General features: G+C 63.7%; 2 protein-coding genes across 2 annotated transcripts in view; both read left to right on the top strand.

The window, feature by feature from the left end:
- WHRN (whirlin) overlaps positions 1–1,006 on the top strand; it is a 46,114-nt gene extending 45,108 nt beyond the window's left edge. Inside the window, exon 13 of the mRNA XM_065648556.1 lies at positions 268–1,006. Within this exon, the coding sequence (XP_065504628.1) occupies positions 268–450 (183 nt within the window). The 3' untranslated portion in view covers positions 451–1,006. The remainder of the gene's footprint in view (positions 1–267) is intronic.
- Positions 1,007–1,311: 305 nt separating this feature from the next.
- On the top strand, positions 1,312–16,327 carry AKNA (AT-hook transcription factor). Its single transcript, XM_065648577.1, is given in 23 exon segments — positions 1,312–1,401; positions 1,403–1,538; positions 6,460–6,726; positions 6,850–7,835; positions 8,325–8,399; positions 8,879–9,020; positions 9,157–9,314; positions 9,390–9,449; positions 9,572–9,672; positions 9,782–9,944; positions 10,054–10,181; positions 10,269–10,442; positions 10,637–10,844; positions 10,952–11,058; positions 11,285–11,508; positions 11,722–11,902; positions 12,634–12,807; positions 13,043–13,146; positions 13,371–13,481; positions 13,570–13,671; positions 13,803–13,928; positions 14,234–14,408; positions 14,747–16,327. Coding segments are annotated over 23 exon segments (4,254 nt in total). The 3' UTR covers positions 15,009–16,327.
- Positions 16,328–16,343: the final 16 nt, after the last annotated feature.

Raw genomic sequence — 16,343 nt, 5'->3', positions numbered from 1 at the left:
TTCATCCACCACCTCTCTGGGCAACCTGGGCCAGGCTCTCACCGCCCTCAGAGGCAACAATTTCTTCCTCGTGCCTAATCTCAATCTCCTCTCCTTTAGTTTAAAACCATCATCCCTTGTCCCATCACAACGGGCCCTGCATTCGCTGGGTCAGGGTGAATATGATGGAAATGAAGTATTTCCCATTTTCCCCAACCCACCTGTATTTCATCCCTGGGTTGAGCCGGGGGGTGGGGGGAGCATGAGCTGACCCCCTGTCTCCTGCAGCGCGGGGGCTCGGCGCACAACTGCGGGAAGCTGAAGGTGGGCCACGTCATTTTGGAGGTGAACGGCACGGGGCTACGGGGCAAAGAGCACCGGGAAGCCGCCCGGATCATCGCTGAAGCCTTTAAGCTGAAGGAAAAGGACTACATTGATTTCTTGGTCACAGAATTCAACGTCGCCCTTTAGGAGCCCGAGTGGGGTTTGAGAGCGTGGCTTGGGACAGGGAGCACCCGAATGGGGATAGAAGGCAGCGCCGAGGTGTGAAAGCAGCATCCCACCATGCAGAGCCCTCACCCGCACGCGCAGACACCGCCAGCACGTCCCCAGATGTCCCCTCACCCACCGCAGACTCTCACTGCCTGGGTAGTGTGGGTGAGAATGGGCAGAAATCAGTGCACGTCCATTAAAGTCTCCATCCCCATCCCCTCTGGGGTGGGGGGGGCTGCCCTTAGGAACACACTCTCCCCCTCGGCCAGGTTGGGGAGTGGGGTGGGAGGATGGCAGGGGTCTGGATGTCCCCACTGTCATTCGAGTGCCACACACGGAGCAAGGTGGGCCCGTGGCTCAGGCTGGAGGGTTTTCGGGTGGCTGCTGCTCCCTCAGGTGTTCACCCCTGTACCCAGGTGGGTGGCACGGGCCACGGGTGGGGATGCAGAGAGAGCAACCTGAGGCCTTGTATATTGCTGGCAATGTCGTCGTATTTATATATACAGAGCTTGTGCTTTTAATTTTTCAATAAATCTATCGGGTTAGAAAAAGGCTGGGTTCGTGGGGGCTTCTTCGGGGCCGGGACATGGCGGGGTAGGAGGGTGAAGGGCTCCCCAGCACCGGCATGCGGTGGCGATGGGAAAAGCTGCCCCGGGCCCGGGGAGGGGACGCGCCATCCCCGTCCCCTCGGGACATCCCCGGGAATGGGGCAGCGCCGTCCCCGCCGCGCCCCAGCAGGGGGTGCCCGCGCTGCATAAATTATGACAATGAGAGCCTTCCGCCGGGGCTCTGATTGGCCGTCCGCGTCTCGTTATGCAAAGACAGGGGAGGGGCGGGGTTATGCTAATGACCTTCCGGTCCTCCCTCGGCGGCGGGCGCGGATTGGCTAGGAGCGGGAGGGATGTTAATGAGGGCGCAGGCCCCGCCCACCCCCCGCCGCCGGCGGGACCCGCTATTGTCCGGCGGGGCCGGGCCGGGAGGCGGCGGCGAACGGAGTCGGGAACGGGGCCGCCGTGCGGAGCCGCCCAGCGCCGGGCGAGGAGGGACCGGCCGCGCCCTCCCTGCAGGTGAGCGGCCGCGGGGCAGCTGTTGCATGCGCGGGGCGGGGGGCCCCTTCCAGCGGTTCCCCTTCCAGCGGTTCCCCTTCCAGCGGTGCCCCCGGGCCAGATGTGCCGCCCCAGCTGTGATTCGGGGGGCCGGGGCTGGCTCGGGGCGTGGGGCCAGCGCTGCGTGGCTGCTCCCTGCAAGCCGCCCGCTGCAGCTGGAGGGAAGGAGGGGGCACCGCTGGGGACACCGCTGGGGACACAGCTGGGGGCTCTCAGGGCTCGGCCCCATCCTGGGGGCGCATCCAGCACCCTCTGGCTCTGCCGAGCCCGGCTCTGGCAGGGCTGACTCACAGCTGGGAGGTGGTTGAGGTCCCAGGATGGAGACGGGGAGCCCCCAGCCCCCCCAGGGTCCCTGCAGCCGTGGAGATGCAGCGGGAGGGCGCGGGACACGCTGCCGCGTCGCTCGTCACCAACGTGTGTCCTGCCCACGCCACCCCACGCCATCAGAGCCTTCGTGGCCCAAGGCAAAACTTGTCATAACTTTCCTTATTCCGGTGCTTCCTCCCCGCCCAAGGTCGAATCTGCCGCCTGGCTTGTGCACAGATTTCGGGAGGGTTTCATCAGGCTGGCGTGGCCGCGGCCACGAAGGGTGGCACGAAGCCAAGCGCGGGGCTTGCGTGGAGGTTGCGGGACACGCGGCCGTGCTGCTGCCTGCGGCTCCGCCGAGGAAGTTGCAAGAGCAACCTTCAGCTTCAGTTCCTTGTTTTATTTAAAGGGCAGCTGTGTTCCTTAAAGTCAGCGGCTGCCCGGGGGTGTCGTGGGTTTCCCTTGCTCTGCAGCACCCATTCAGAACGGTCCAGGCAGGGGGGGTTTGATGGACTCCCCGGAGGGTTTAGCAGTCGATGCACGATGCTGTTTGCTGGTTATAACCTCACCACGTGCTGCTCGGGGCTGGCTGCCCTCCCATGTCCCCTGCCACCTCTGAGATAAGAAGGGATCTCTGTGCCACCGGCTCGGTGGCAGGTCTCTCCAGACGGGGATTAAGGCCGCTCTTCACAGCCATTATGGCCGTCAGCAGCCCCCAGCTCCTGCAGACGCGTTGGGGTTCGGCCCCAGGGTGTAAACCCACAGGACCTGGGGACAACGCTGTCCCCAACGAGGACAGGGCCCTGTGTTGGGGACAGGAGAGTCCCTGTGCTGGGGAGGAGGTAGGAAAGTGGCCGTGGGAGCAGCTCCCAGCCCCGCCATGAGGCTTCGCTCTGGTGCGAGTGATGGAGAGAAGCCGTTTTTGCTGTTTCCGTGGGCTTTTGGTTCCCATATGTGGGGATGTGCTGGCTCAGGGGAGCTGGGGGGGACGCGGCCCCTCCAGGCAGAGGGACTGGGGGGACGCATGGGCTTGAGAGCGATGGTGTAGTAACAGGCGTGTGTGATTTCAGAGGATGAGGAGGGTTTGTCGAGCTCCTCCTCACTCTGACGGTTTCTCCCTTGTCTTACTGGGAAACGGCGCAAACTAAGAAAGCGGCGTTTCCGCTTCTCTGCTCTCTTTCATGCTCATAAAACGAGACGCTGTGGGCTTTTTAAAAAAAAAAAAAAAAGGAGTTTATAAACCAGGAATTCCTCCCTCCTGGAGTGCAGATGCCCCTTGCCAAGTTCCAAGTAGAGGCTGTTCTGGCCGCCTTACCCCTCCAAAAGAGAAGCTTCGGGTGACACCGCTGACGTGCCGCTGCTGCGAGGGGCTTTTTAGACACTCGAGCAGAAAAAAAATGTGTGTTTGTTTGCAGCATCTCCCCCATCCTGCAGAGCCTCGGGCCGCAGAGCTTTTTAGCCAGAGGTTTTTAGCAGATCCCTGCAGGGATGTGGCTGCCCAGCACCTCTGGGAGATGAGCTGGTGGTTTAGGAAAATAAAATATCTGTCCTCTGCCCAGGAGGAGGGGTTAAAGCCCCCGCCAGAGTCCCAGACGGGCACGAATGTGCCCGTCTGGGACTCTGGGGGTGCTTTAACCCCTCCTCCTGGGCAATGGATGGATATTTTATTCTGGGGCACAGGGAGGGTTATTCTCCATCACTCAAAGGATGCCACCTTCAAGCCACAGGGATGGAAGTGGGGCGTTAGAGCCCCCCACAACCCGCCTGCTGTGCCCAGGGTGGATGAAGCAGCGAAGGCAGAGTGACAACAGCCCTGTCACCCGCCCCCGCCGCCGATGTCGCCGAGCGAGCCCTGGGGCGGTGGATGCGGCGTCTCCTTTGCTGTCACCACCGATAAACGCAGAAGCGGTGACGGGGCCTCGACCGCGCTGCTGTTCTCTTGCATCACCCGTGCAATGAGTTTGGCGGTCTCAGCCTTGCACGTCCCTGTCCCATAGCACTGAACAGGGTCGTGGTGGCGGAGGATGAAGCTGCCTGTGGAAGGGATCAGAGATGAGGGGACAGGGACCTGGCAGCACTCATCACAGCCCTGAGCACCTCGGCCCAAGGCAGAATTCGAGGCAGAGGGAGGAGATGGGCTGAGGGTCTCAGGAAGAGAAGAGTTCAAGGGTAAAAGACATTTTCCAGCTGAGGCTTTTAAGTTTAGCCCTTTGTTTGCATTTGCTTTGTGGTTCCTGAGTACGTAACCACATGGTTTTTCAAGCTCTTCTGTGCTACCAATAACAGCGAGCAACTCACTTCAAGGGGAAAAAAACCCCTAGATTCTTCTCTCTCACCACCATGACCATCACTGGAGGGACTTTCTGGAAAAGCGATAAACTTGGCTAGATTTGCAAGACCCTGTGGACTGCAGCTGCTGCGGGCAGTGCAGCTGGGGGGACGCAGCTCAGAAACGGGGTGACAGCTGATGGCGTACGGGTTAGGCATAATCTGAACACCAGCCTGGCAAAACTGGGTAGGAAACATTTTAACCCTCTTTGCCCTGAGACACCAGGACCCACAGGCTCCTCTCCCCCAGCTGGGACCCCCCGGGGCAGGTGTTTGGGGCTCCTTGTCTCTTGGGGGTGCTGTGGGGCTTGAGGTGGGTTGGGGGGCACTTTGTTGTGCTGCTTCTCTGGTCCGGGATGCGGGAAAGGGCTCGGAGCTGGAAACATCCCACCTCAGAGAGGGGCTAAAGCCAAAACCGCACTTTAAGCTGTGTTGAGAAGCTGCAGAGCCTGAAGCATCCCATGGGCAACCCCGTCCTCCCTGGTGGCAGCACCCTGGAGGCAAGAGAAGCTGTGGAGCATCTCCAGGTGCAGAAAGTGTAGTTGCCTGGCCAGTGTACAGGGAAAAAAACCTGCAAACTCTCAGGGAGGTTTTCAAGACCCTAAGGGATGCTTCAAGGTTTGCACCCTGCCCATAAAGCTCCAAGGATGCAGGCAAGGCTGGGAGCACGACGATGCCCGAGGACTCTGATGTCAATTGGCACCTGAAAAAAAACCCCAAAACCCCACTAGTAGCGGGATTTAAACCAGGGGACTTGCAGATCCGAGGCTCTGGGGTGGCTTAGAGGATTTTCCTGGAGCATGCTGTTCATCACCACCATCCTCATGCCAGCAGCACCCCCAGATCACCACAGCACCCCCGCAGCTAAATGCAGCCACCCCAGGGACTGAGCTGTGGTTTCCTTAGCGGCCGGAGCTTGCGCAAGCTCTCCCCCACGTGCTGCTAATTACACAGTAACGAGCTGGATTAATTGCCCACTTGCAAATGTGCCAGGACCACCCGGGTGCCTGGTTACGGCCGAAGTGTTCCCTGGGACACGAGGAGCATCTGGGGTGGGGGCCAGGTGGACCCCCCTTGGAAATTCGGGATATGGGCAAAACCTGGCTGAAGTTTGGGGCCATATGGCTGAATTTTGCGGCTGCTTGTCCTCCTGGAGGACCCTCATCCCACTGACTTTTGGTTTCAGGGATTCCCCCCCCATTTTACTTTGGTGTTTTGTCCAAACTGGCTTAAAAAAATAAAGATTTTAACGAAAAGCAGCACGGAAGGAGGGATGGGCCCCTGCCACGCAGGGCCTGATGGGGTTAAAAACTTTGCGGCTGCCTGCAAACTTGCAGGAAGCACCGAATGTGGTTTTCCTACTTCTACAAAAGCTCAGCCACCCTGCAGGTGCAGGGAGGTTTTAGGGTGCTTGGGGACCCCCAATTGGGGTCGTGGTGATGGGGATGTCGGGGGGATGCTGGTATGGGGTGAGTGCATCCTTCCTGGCCCTGGTTGCTCTGCCACCCTCCAGCGTTGGGGTGCGGATGCTGTGGGGCGATGCTGGTGATGCCAGCATGGTGTTCAGTACCAGCACGTAGGCAGCTGCCTCCTCCAGCACCCCATGGCCAAAATTGAGGTGTGGGGGGCTCAAATCCAGCTGCAACCATGTTGCTGGGAAAACTCCGTTTCTCGTTACCCGCCCCATGGTTGGGTTTTCAGCATCCGGTGCCTCTCGAGCCGCAGCTGTGGCTCGGGGAACCCCGGCACCCTGAGGAGCGGGGCGAGGGCGAGCTCCTGCTTTTAGGTCATCAGTGTAGTGAGTGTGCCAGTGTAGTGAGTGTGATCCCTCGCACTGTCAGCCCCCCAGAGCCACAGGGACCTTGGGGTGCTCCTGCCCCTCCCAGCCCTGTCCTGTGCCGTGGTGGCACCGCTGACGGTCCCCAGGCCGTGGCTGCCCGGCCAGGGTGACATCTGGAAGGTGCCATCACGGGGTGGGTGCCCCCAGTCTCTGGGGGGTAAATGCCTTTTGGGGTGGCCCTGGGGGGCTCTGGGAGCCATTGTGGCCATGGGGGATGCGGCAGCTCTGGCTTCCTGGTGCTGATAGTGGGACGCAGGGTGGCCCGGGGGTGTCACCTGCCATTGTGAGGAGTTGTTGTTGTCCCCAGGGCCTGGGGGACAGGTGAAGCCCTGGCAACGGGGTGAGGGGACCTCAAACCTGCCCACCATGTCCCGCTGAGCATCCCTCCCTCTCCCTCGGCCCCGCCAGGACGAGGCAGCGATGATGTGACCTACATTTGCAACAAGGAGGTCCCCAGCCCGCCACCACCGCTGCTGGGACATGAAGCGGCACAAGTGACAGTGACGCCGTGCCCGCGGGCCATGGCCAGCCCGGCACCATGGCTGCGCTGGACACAAACAGAGCTGACGCGCTGGGAGGGAGAGGAGGAGGAAGAGGAAGACGACGACTTTGAAAGGCGGATGGATGAGGACGGGGTCATCGGCCTCGGGGAGGATGCCAGGAGCAAACCATGGGGTGAGTCCTCCCCCTTTGTGGGGGGACCCGGGTGTCCCAGGAGCTGCTGGAGCCGGGGGGGCTTTGAGGGGACCGGGGACACCGGCTGGCTGGTGGCAGCCCCACCGCGTGGGTGTTTTGCAGGCGACGGCGAGGACCCGGAGGAGGGGTCCCCGGTGGAGGAGGGTCCCTGGCACCCCCGGCAGGACCTGGAGGAGGAGGAGCAGGGCAGCTCCAGGGGGAGCGAGGGGCCCTGGGGGGCAGAGAGCGATGCGGACCCCTATGCTGAGCTCTCCTACGAGGGCCAGTGGGGCTCGGGGTCCAGCGGCAGCCCCGAGGTGCCGCGGGGTGGCCGGGCTCTCTGCCAGCCCCACGGCTGCAGCACGGACGGTGGTGACACCTTGGGGCTGTCGGACGTCAGCCACAGCCCCACCAACCCCTCCCGCCGGCACCGGGGCTGGGACACGTCTGGGGACACCGGTGGGGGACACAGGCAGGACTGGACCCCAAGCCAGAGCCTCCAGCTGCACCTCTCCGACAACGACCTCTGCGATGCCACCAGCATCGAGCCTGTCCCCAAGCCCCAGCTGGCTGGGACGGGGCTGCCAGCCCCTGGCACCCCTGGCTCAGCACCCACCAAGGAGCCCTGGGGTGCCGGGACCCCCCCTGCACCCCAACTGCACAACAGGTCCCAGGTGCCCAAGAAAGCGGCACCCGCGGTGCTGCTGCCCCAGCCTGGCCAGCCGTCGCGGTCCCTGAGCCCCCGGCAGCGGCACGTGGGTGGCGAGGGGACAAGGGGTCCCTCGGGACCGGGCACCGGCACGGCCAGTGGCACCCAGTACACCCAGTATGGCCGGGGGCGGCTCAACCACCCCCTGCCTGACCTCTCCAAGGTGGGGGCGCGGGTGAAGATCGACCAGAGCTACCGGCCACCGAGGGGCCGAGCGCTGCCCCCCCGTCCCACGGGCCCGAGGGGCCCCGTTGGCTTCAAGTCCCCGGCTGAAATCGTGCGGGAGGTGCTGCTGAGCAGCGGGGAGGGGGTCCCCCCCGAGCCCCCCACCGCCACCGCCGGGCTGCCGCAGGAGTTCAGGTCCCCCCGACAAGCCACCGCGCTGGTGCAGCAGCTCCAGGTAACGCCCAGCTCCCCCAGTTCAGCCAGAGAGGCCTCACTGGGAGAGTCTCTGGGGTGGGGGGGACCAGGGGGCACAGGTTACCAGTCTCATGAACTGTCACTGTGTCACCCATGGAGGGGTGTGGGACTGGTCACCCCTCCCCAGTCCTGCACAGGGGCTGGTGAGCAGGCAAGGATGCAGGCAGGGATGCAGGTAGGGATGCAGGCAGGGATGCTTGGGATGCTCATGTCCCCCTCAAGGATGCCTGTGCTCCCCAATGCTCTTCACCTGGGATGCTTGTCCCCTGGGCTGCCCTCCTGTCCCCTGGGGGAGAGGGTCACCCCCATGCAGGGAAACAGGGGCCACATCTGCACGGGCTGGGTGCTTTGGGCGACAGGTTTCTGCACCCCAGGCTGCTCCCCACCCATGGGACCCCCACCCAGCCTCCTCTGAGCCCCTGTCCCCTGCACCTGGTGCCGTCACCTGCTGTGTGTCCCCTCTCCGCAGGATGACTACCACAAGCTGCTGACCAAGTACGCGGAGGCTGAGAACACCATCGACCAGCTGCGCCTGGGTGCCAGGGTGGGTGCTGGGGTTGGGACGGCTGCGGGGGGGCTCCCCGCTCTGCTCCCCCCTCCCCAGGGGTGTCTTCCTCCCCCCCGCCCCACTCTTCCTCCTGAGGAGCTGCGGTTTAGCCACCCCAGCCCAGGGAGAGGGGGTGAGGCTGCCACAGAGCCCACAGCAAAACCAGGGGGCTGCCGTGCCCCCTCCCACACAGCGGGCTCCCCTCTGCACCAGGCAGGGGGCTGAGCCGAAACAGCCCCAAAATGGCAGGAGTGGCTGCAGGGCACGTCACCGAGATGGCAGGACAGTGGGTGGAAGCGCATCCCCGTGTCACCCTCTCTGCCTCCTGCCCTGCATCACTGCGTGGGTGGGGAAACTGAGGCACAGACAGTGTCCAGCTTTGACCCTCATCCTCACCCCCACCTGTGTGCTGTCCCCATGGGGATGGGTGCTTTGGGGTGCAGGGTGGGTGCCCCAAATCCCCTCTCCCTCCCCAGGTGAGCCTGTACGCCGACCCGCCACGGCCCAGCCACCCCCTCGCCATGGGCACCATGGGCACCGGCTGCCGCGTCATGTCCCTCAGCATCCCGCGGGCCAGCACGGCAGCGTTCAGCACAACCCCGGCCCCTCCAGCTGGAGGTGGGTCACCCCCTGTTCCCCTCTTCTGCTGCTCATCCTCCTGCCCCAGTTTTGGGGTGTCACAGCTTCCCCATGCTGGGGGAACCGGTGCTGGGGGGGGTCCCCAGCATCACCTTGTCCTCGTGTTTTCTTGTAGCTCCAGCAGCAGCACCATCAGAGGGGGGGTCATCACCCCAAAATCATTCCCCATCTTCACGCGGCGGGGGCTGTCCCACCTGCCCAGGGTCGTGTCGCTGCCCGGGGACCCCACTGACACAGAGGCTGGCAGGACAGACCCATAAGCTGCAGGCACAGGCAGGTCCCAGAGGAGGGGAACGTGGGGTGGGGGGCTGCAGCAGTTGGGGGGCTCAACCCTTTTTCTCCACATAGGTTGAGTCCCTTGAGGACTGGATCCGGGCAGGGAACCCCCCATCCCCGGAGCAGCTCCAGGTGCATGAGCCCCCTCCCGACACCCCATCCTGGGGACACGCGGTGGGGCTGGGGGGGTGGCAGGGACAGGGGCTCGGGATGGGCAGGGACCAGGTGGGGACATCGCCACCCTTGTGCCACAGAGGTTCAGGAAGCTGAAGGAGGCGCAGGATGCGCTGGAGCAGGCGTACCTGCGAGCCCGGCAGCAGCACCCGGGGGGCTTGGGAGGCTTCGATCCTGACCGGTTGGTACTTGTCCCCCTCCCCGCTGGCAAAGCCCCCAGCCACCGTGCTGCCGGCCCCCGCATTATGGGGTTGTGTGTCACCCCAGCACTGATGGTCGCTGTCTTGCAGGGTGGTGGAAGGAGAGATTTTCTGGCTGGGGCTGCGGCTGGAGGAGCTGAAGGAGCGGTTGGAGCCCGGGGCCGGGGGGCAGCCCCCCCTGCAGCCCCCAGCCCAGCCCTGCTACCCCACAGCCCCTTCCCCACCGCCGGCTGCCCACTCCCCGCGCCCCGAGGTGAGCTGGGCAAGCTGGGGGGTGCGAAGATGCTGGGGCGGGGGCACCCTGCTGCAGCTGCCGGGGGGGGCGTGCTTCTGTGACCCCCCCCTTTTGCTGTCCCCTGCAGAGCCCCGTGCTGATGGAGGGTCCCCGGGGGACAGTGGGGGACAGCGAGGAGGTGACAGGGAGGCTGCCCCGGCCCCTGTGGCGCAAGCAGCTCCGAGTGGAGGGGGATTTTGGTGACCTGCTGGCGCAGTGAGTGTCCTCGTGTGGGGACGGGGCGGGGCGGGCAGGGAGTGGGTCCCCAAACCTCACCAGCTCCTGCCTGTGGGTCCCCCCCAGGTACAAGCACTTCAAGTCCTTGCCGGAGTCGCTGAGCCTGGAGCAGCTGAGCCTGGCAGAGAGCGGGTCCCTGGAGGAGGTGGATGGCCCCGCGGCAGGGGACGGTGGCCCCAGCAATGTCCCCTGCAGGACAGGGTCACTAGAGGAGGGGGCCGACCTCGAGACCTCCCCCTTGTAAGTGTTGTGGATGCACAAGTCCCCCAGGCAGGGCAAGCGGGAGGTTTTATGTCGTGTCTCAGGTTTTACATCACTGGTGTTGATAGGTTTCAGAGTTAACAGCCTCCATGGGAGAGCTGGCTGCGCTAGGGTGTTTTCCCACATTTGGGGCTGCTCTGCCCTGTTACTCCTGCTCCATCCTCTCCCCACAGGCACCCCCTGGAGCAGAGAGCAGCACCGCTGCCCCCCGAGGAGCCCCCATGGCCGGAGGGCACACAAGGCCACCTGTCCCCAGTCACTGCCATGGAACCAGCAGCCGCAGCCAAGCCCTCCCTGGGGCTCCCGGAGCCACCACGTGTGTCCCTGTCCCACCGCAGCAGCAGGGCCGGCAGCGCTGTCACCCAGCACCGTCCCCGCAAGGTGAGTCCCCCAGGACTGCGGGTCCCCATCTGCCAGCACCCCCAGACCCTGCCAGGGGGTCCTGGGGTGTCAGGCACTAATCCTGCCCCCACCCGCTGCCTCTGCAGAATCAGCGCATCGTGTCACCAGAGACAGACAGTGGCTTCATGGGCTCAGAGGCCAGCAGGGTGTCACCCCCCGTGCACACCCCTGAGCACCGGCCCCCCAGCACCGGGTATGGCTCTGGGTCCCTGCCCTCACCCTGGTGGGGGGGATTTGGGGACACAGGTGGGCTGTCTGGGGGGACTTGGGGCATCAAAGGGGAGCAGGGATGGGGGAGAGGTGGGTAGCATGTGGGGAGCAGGGACGGGGTGCTGGTGGGGGGCTGGGGATGTGCTGGGTGGCACACGGCTGGGGGGACGAGCTGTGGGGGCTGCCTGCATCACCTGTCCCCTCCCCAGGACCCCCGGCTCACTGGGACCATCCATCCCCATCCCCACCACCCTCCGTCCTCTGTGGAAGAGAGAGGCGACCCCGCATCCTCCCGAGCCAGCGCTGATGGGCATCTACCCCATGGATGGCACGGGGGGGCCCCACCAGCCCCCCAGCACCCCCTCACGGAGCAGCTCCCCACCCCACTGGGCCGAGAGCGGCGGCAGCGACGGGGGACCCGATGGTGACAGCAGTGAGTAGAGAGCGTTTGGCGGGGGGGACGTGTCCCCAGGGAGGGAGATCTGGGGGAACGCCTGCTCTGGTGTATGGGGTGCCCCAACCCCCTCGGGCTGCTGGTCTGGGGGTGCCCGCCGCTTGCTGGCTCTGCTCTCCCAGTCTGTTCTGGGGGGGACACCCCCATGTCCCACACTGCCAACCTCTTCTGCTCATCCCCCCCTCTCCCCAGCTCACACGGACTCAGAAGGCAGAAGCTGCGCCAGCGCTGGCGGCCACCCCCTGGGCACTGCCAGGGGCCTGGCCGCCAACCCCCTGTCCCCAGAGCCACTGTCTCCTGAACCACTGTCCCCTGAACTGCCATCCCTCGACCCATCTCACTGTGACCTGCTGGGCTCCCGCCTGGAGCGTGAGTGAGTGTCCATGTGTCCCCCCAGACTGGGCTGAGCCCCCGCAATGACACAGGGACCAAGTCCCCAGAGGCTTTGGGGTATTCTTTCAGCATGGAGAAGAGAAGCTCCGAGGAGACCTTATTGCAGCCTTCCCGTACTTAAAAGGGGCCGATAACAAAAATGGGGACAGACCTTTCGGCAGGGCCTGTTGTGGTGGGACAAGGGGTGATGGTTTTAAACTAAAGGAGGGGAGATTCAGGCTGGACATAAGGAAGAAATTGTTGGCCCTGAGGGTGGTGAGAGCCTGGCCCAGGTTGGCCAGAGAGGTGGTGGCTGAACCATCCCTGGAGACATCCCAGGCCAGGCTGGACGGGGCTCTGAGCAACCTGAGCTGGTGCAGATGTCCCTGCTCATGGCAGGGGGGCACTGGGGGAGCTGGGAAGGGCCCTTCAACCCAAACTATTCTATGATTCCATGGTTCTAAGGCACCAGCATCTTCCATTGGGCAGCAGCAGATTTCTCCCTTCTCACAGGGCTGGCTCTGGGCTGGAGCTGAGTCCTCTAAACTCATCGCACAGGTGGGCTGGCTGAGCCTGAGCCCCAGGCTTGGCTTTGGGGAGCATCACAGCTTGAGCTGTTGAGTCCTGGCCAGTGGGACTGGGGGGCCGGTGTGGGGTCCAGGGGGGCCGGGGCTGCTCCCCCCAGCCTGGCTGGCCGCAGGCGCCCCTCACCGCGGCCTCTGTCCTGCGCAGCCAGGCCATCCGGGCGCTGCGGGACGAGGTGCGGCGGCTGCGGCGGCGGCTGGAGGAGAGTCTGCGCCATTCCCGCAGCCATCCCGAGGGAAAAGCCACCCCCTGTGCCCCCTTGGGCAGGAGGCAGCCAGTGACCCCCAGCTCATCGTCCCCCAAGGATGCAGCACCCTCGGGGTAGGTGGCAGGAGGGACCCTGAGGTGGGGGGGATGGCAGCAGCCACCCCTGGTTGGGGGCAGCGCCATGTCCCATGGGTGTGGGGACACCCCCAGCGCCACGTTGTCCTGTTTCTGCTGTGGCCAGGAGGAGGTTGGGCTTGGGGAAACAGGCAACTGGGCTGTGGTGGGGGGGAAATGCATGAGGGGACAGTGAGGTGTCTGGGTGGTGACAATGACTCTGTCCCTTCCGCAGGGAGCTGAGCCCCCCAGCGCGGGGTAGGGTGGCCCTTGGGGTCCCACCTGTGAGGAGGGGGAGGTCGGCATCGCTGCCACGGGACAGGCTGGAGCTGGACACCAGTAAGTGGGACCCCCCTGGGGTGGAGGCGGAGGGGACAGCGGGGGCACGCTCCTCCCTGAGCACCGCTTCCCCAAATGGAGCGGGGTGCTGGGGGGGCTGCGGGGCCACAGGGACAGGGCAGGTGGCCCAGTGGGACCCGGCAGCGCTCAGCCCAGGGCCAGATCCTGTGGATGTGGGGCAGGGACCCACCGGATCCCCCCCACTCCTCCTTCCTCTGCCACAGCCTCCAAGTCAGACTCCCCCTCCGCCGGGGCCCAGGCCCGGGCCACCCGCTCCGCGCAGAAGAGCCCTGGGAGCCCCCCGGGTGTGGTGACGTTTCGGGGACAGTACACAGGTGGGTGGCAGCAGCGGGCAGTGCTCGGGGCTCAGGACAGCTGCCCCCACATTGGGGTTCCCCCTGCGCTGACACTGGGTGTTTACAGGGACACGCTACCAGGCAGTGACACCACGTGCTGCCCCGGCACCCCAAGAAGAGCCAGACACCCAGGAGTGCCCCCAGTGCCACAGGAGCGGGACACCGTCGGGTGAGTGACCCCAGGAGCAGCCCCCAGCCCCTTCTGGGCGTCCCTTTGGCCACCCTGCTGTGCCCCCCCACACCATCCCTGCTTGCCCTGCACGGGGACGGTCCCCAGCACCCTTGCTCCTCTCTCCGCAGCTGGATCCTGGGCGGGTGATGCCACGAGGCCGCCCCAGCACAGCACCCCAAGGAGGGCGTGCTGCCCCGCGTGCCGAGCACCCATGGGTGCCACAGTGCCTGACGGCAGGGATGGAGCTGCACACGGTGGGTGATGAGGGTGGCACGTGCTTGGCGTGGCTTGTCCCCTCATGGGGGTTGGTGTGGGGGGACAAGGAACAACCCTCAGACACCTGGCACCGTGCTGGCACACTGCTTGGGGACGGAAGTGACAGCCGGTGGTGCCACCACCCACTCCCAGGGGACGTGGGTGTTTCCACCCAGCAGTGACAGCCCAGCATAGCATGGGGGTGTTCACCTGGGGCTACCACTTGCTGCACCCCCTGGGGACATCTAACACCCCTGGGGACATCTGACACCCCGAGGACATCTAGCCACCTTTGTCCCCACAGCAGAGCATGGCCCCGGTGGCACATTGCCCCCAGGCTCCCGTGTCGGTCCCCGCGCCAAGAAGCCGGAGCATCGCGGACTGTGGTACTTGATGACCAGCCCGGCTGCCACTGCTGCCACCACCGCCATCGGCTGCCTGCCACCTGTCCCCCTCGTGCCTTATGTCCCCTCCGTGCTGTAAGGATGCTCTGCGGTGGGGAGGCTATAGAGGGACTCAGCATCTCCCTGGGGAGGAGGCTGAACCCAGGAGGGGCTGTGCCCTCCCTAGGGACCCACTGCTTTGCCCACAAAGGGCGGCAGCTGGCAGGGATGGGGGGGATCACACAGCCCCTGGCTCCTTTTTGGGGGGGTCTACATGGAGGTGAGCACAGGGAGCTGGGTGCTGGGGATTGGAGATGGATGAGGTCAGAGAGAGGGATGAGAAACAAGGTGGGGAGAAAGCACAGACCCCTGGGCAATGGGGGGGTCACAGCCCACAGAGCAGACCCAAGCACGTGTCCCCTTCTTCTCTCCAGCTTCTGCTCCCCAGCGGTACCTACCTCAGCTCCAACCCCAGCTGGGGTCTCCCCCCAGCACCCCACAGAATGCCCCCCCCGGCCGCCCGCCGCTGCCCCCCACCACTGCCCGGCCCCGGGGGGGCTGGAGGAGCTGGACCGGTCCCTGAGCCAGGCTGTGGAGGCTGCACGGAGCGTCGGGGCCACCACCACCCGCATGGGCCGGGCGCTGGCCACCGAGCTGAGCCGGGCACGGGCCCTGCGGGGCTCCTGCCTCTTCTGAGGGTCCTTCCGAAACCCCCTGCCCTTGGGGAGCGCACAAGGAGGAGGACGGTTCCCCCGTCGGCATCCCTGCCAGCTCTGCAGGCAGCAGCGGGGCTGGAGGCATCTCCATGGGGTTCTGCTCCCAGCCCCATCCTGCTTTCCCTAGACCTGCATCGCTTGTCCATCTGTCCGTCCGTTTTCAGGACCATCCAAGCTGCAGGGAAAGGGCAGAGATGTCCTAAGACCTGCGGAACCCAAGGGTGCCAGCACAGTCCTGGCAGGAGGGCACCGTCCCCTGGACGTGTCCCCTGTGTCCCCCAAGGCAGGTGCCACCCCCTACTTTGTGTAGGACCTACCGCAACCCGCGTGGAGCCCCCCTTGGCAGCTGTGTTTACCTCCGTGCCTGTGTGGGCAGAAACACCCGCAATTCCCTGTTTTATTTTGTATATTCCTTTTCCCAGCCTTGAGGCACCCTCTGGGGACTCAATGCCCGGGGCGCGACCCGTGTCCCCCCCTCTGCCCTCTGCTCTGCCCTTGGACTTGAACTGAGCCGGGTCCTCCCTGGGAAAAGCTCTTTTTTTTTTTTTCTGATTTCATGTGAATTTTTTTTCTTCAAGGTAGCTAGCAAGCAGCTAAATCACTTTTGGGGTTGATCCACAATAAATATAATATGTGTGTGTGTGTGTATATGTGTCTATATATAGACACATATATATGTTTTGTTTTTAATTTCCAGCATAATCCTTAGGGCATTTGAGGTTTGTTTTGTTTGTTCATTTTATTGTCTGTCCCTGGATGTGGCTACTCACAGTGTCATCCGGGCAGAAGAATGAAGGATTTGGGGTTTTTCTTGGGATTCCCAGGGGGTTTGGCTTGGTAGAGGACAAATCAACCCATGAGACCAAAGCAGGGGCAGGATGGGTTCAGCCAAAACCTCCCTCCATCCCCTGCAGTGACACTGAAGGACTATGTTTATGCGTAGGACCTACCTGAAGTGCCCGTGTCAAACTTATTTATTTTTGTAATTTTTTTTTTTGTATGAAGACCCTCATTTTGGGTGGGGATCACTAACACCCCCGGTGAGTTACTCAGGTCCAGAGCCTCCCCAAGAGCTCACAAAGCTGCTGAGCCCCTATCCTGCAACCAGCGCGGTGAAGGGGGACAGCAATGGGGCTGCCCCCCACTTTGGGGGGAGATGTGTGGGTTGGGGGGGATTTTAAAGAGGATTTCTGTGTCTCTTATCCCAAATGCAATAGCCAAGAAATAATATGTTGTTTTCCCGCATCTCCTATTTTGTAATAACCAGCAGAGCCATTTGGATGGTATTTTATACGAAGATAATAGCCTATTTTTG

The sequence above is a fragment of the Caloenas nicobarica genome, chromosome 19 (assembly GCF_036013445.1).
Source record: "Caloenas nicobarica isolate bCalNic1 chromosome 19, bCalNic1.hap1, whole genome shotgun sequence".
Taxonomy (NCBI): Eukaryota; Metazoa; Chordata; class Aves; order Columbiformes; family Columbidae; genus Caloenas; species Caloenas nicobarica.
The sequence above is the reverse complement of the archived record's forward strand: the minus strand, read 5'-3'. Positions and strand labels throughout refer to the sequence as shown.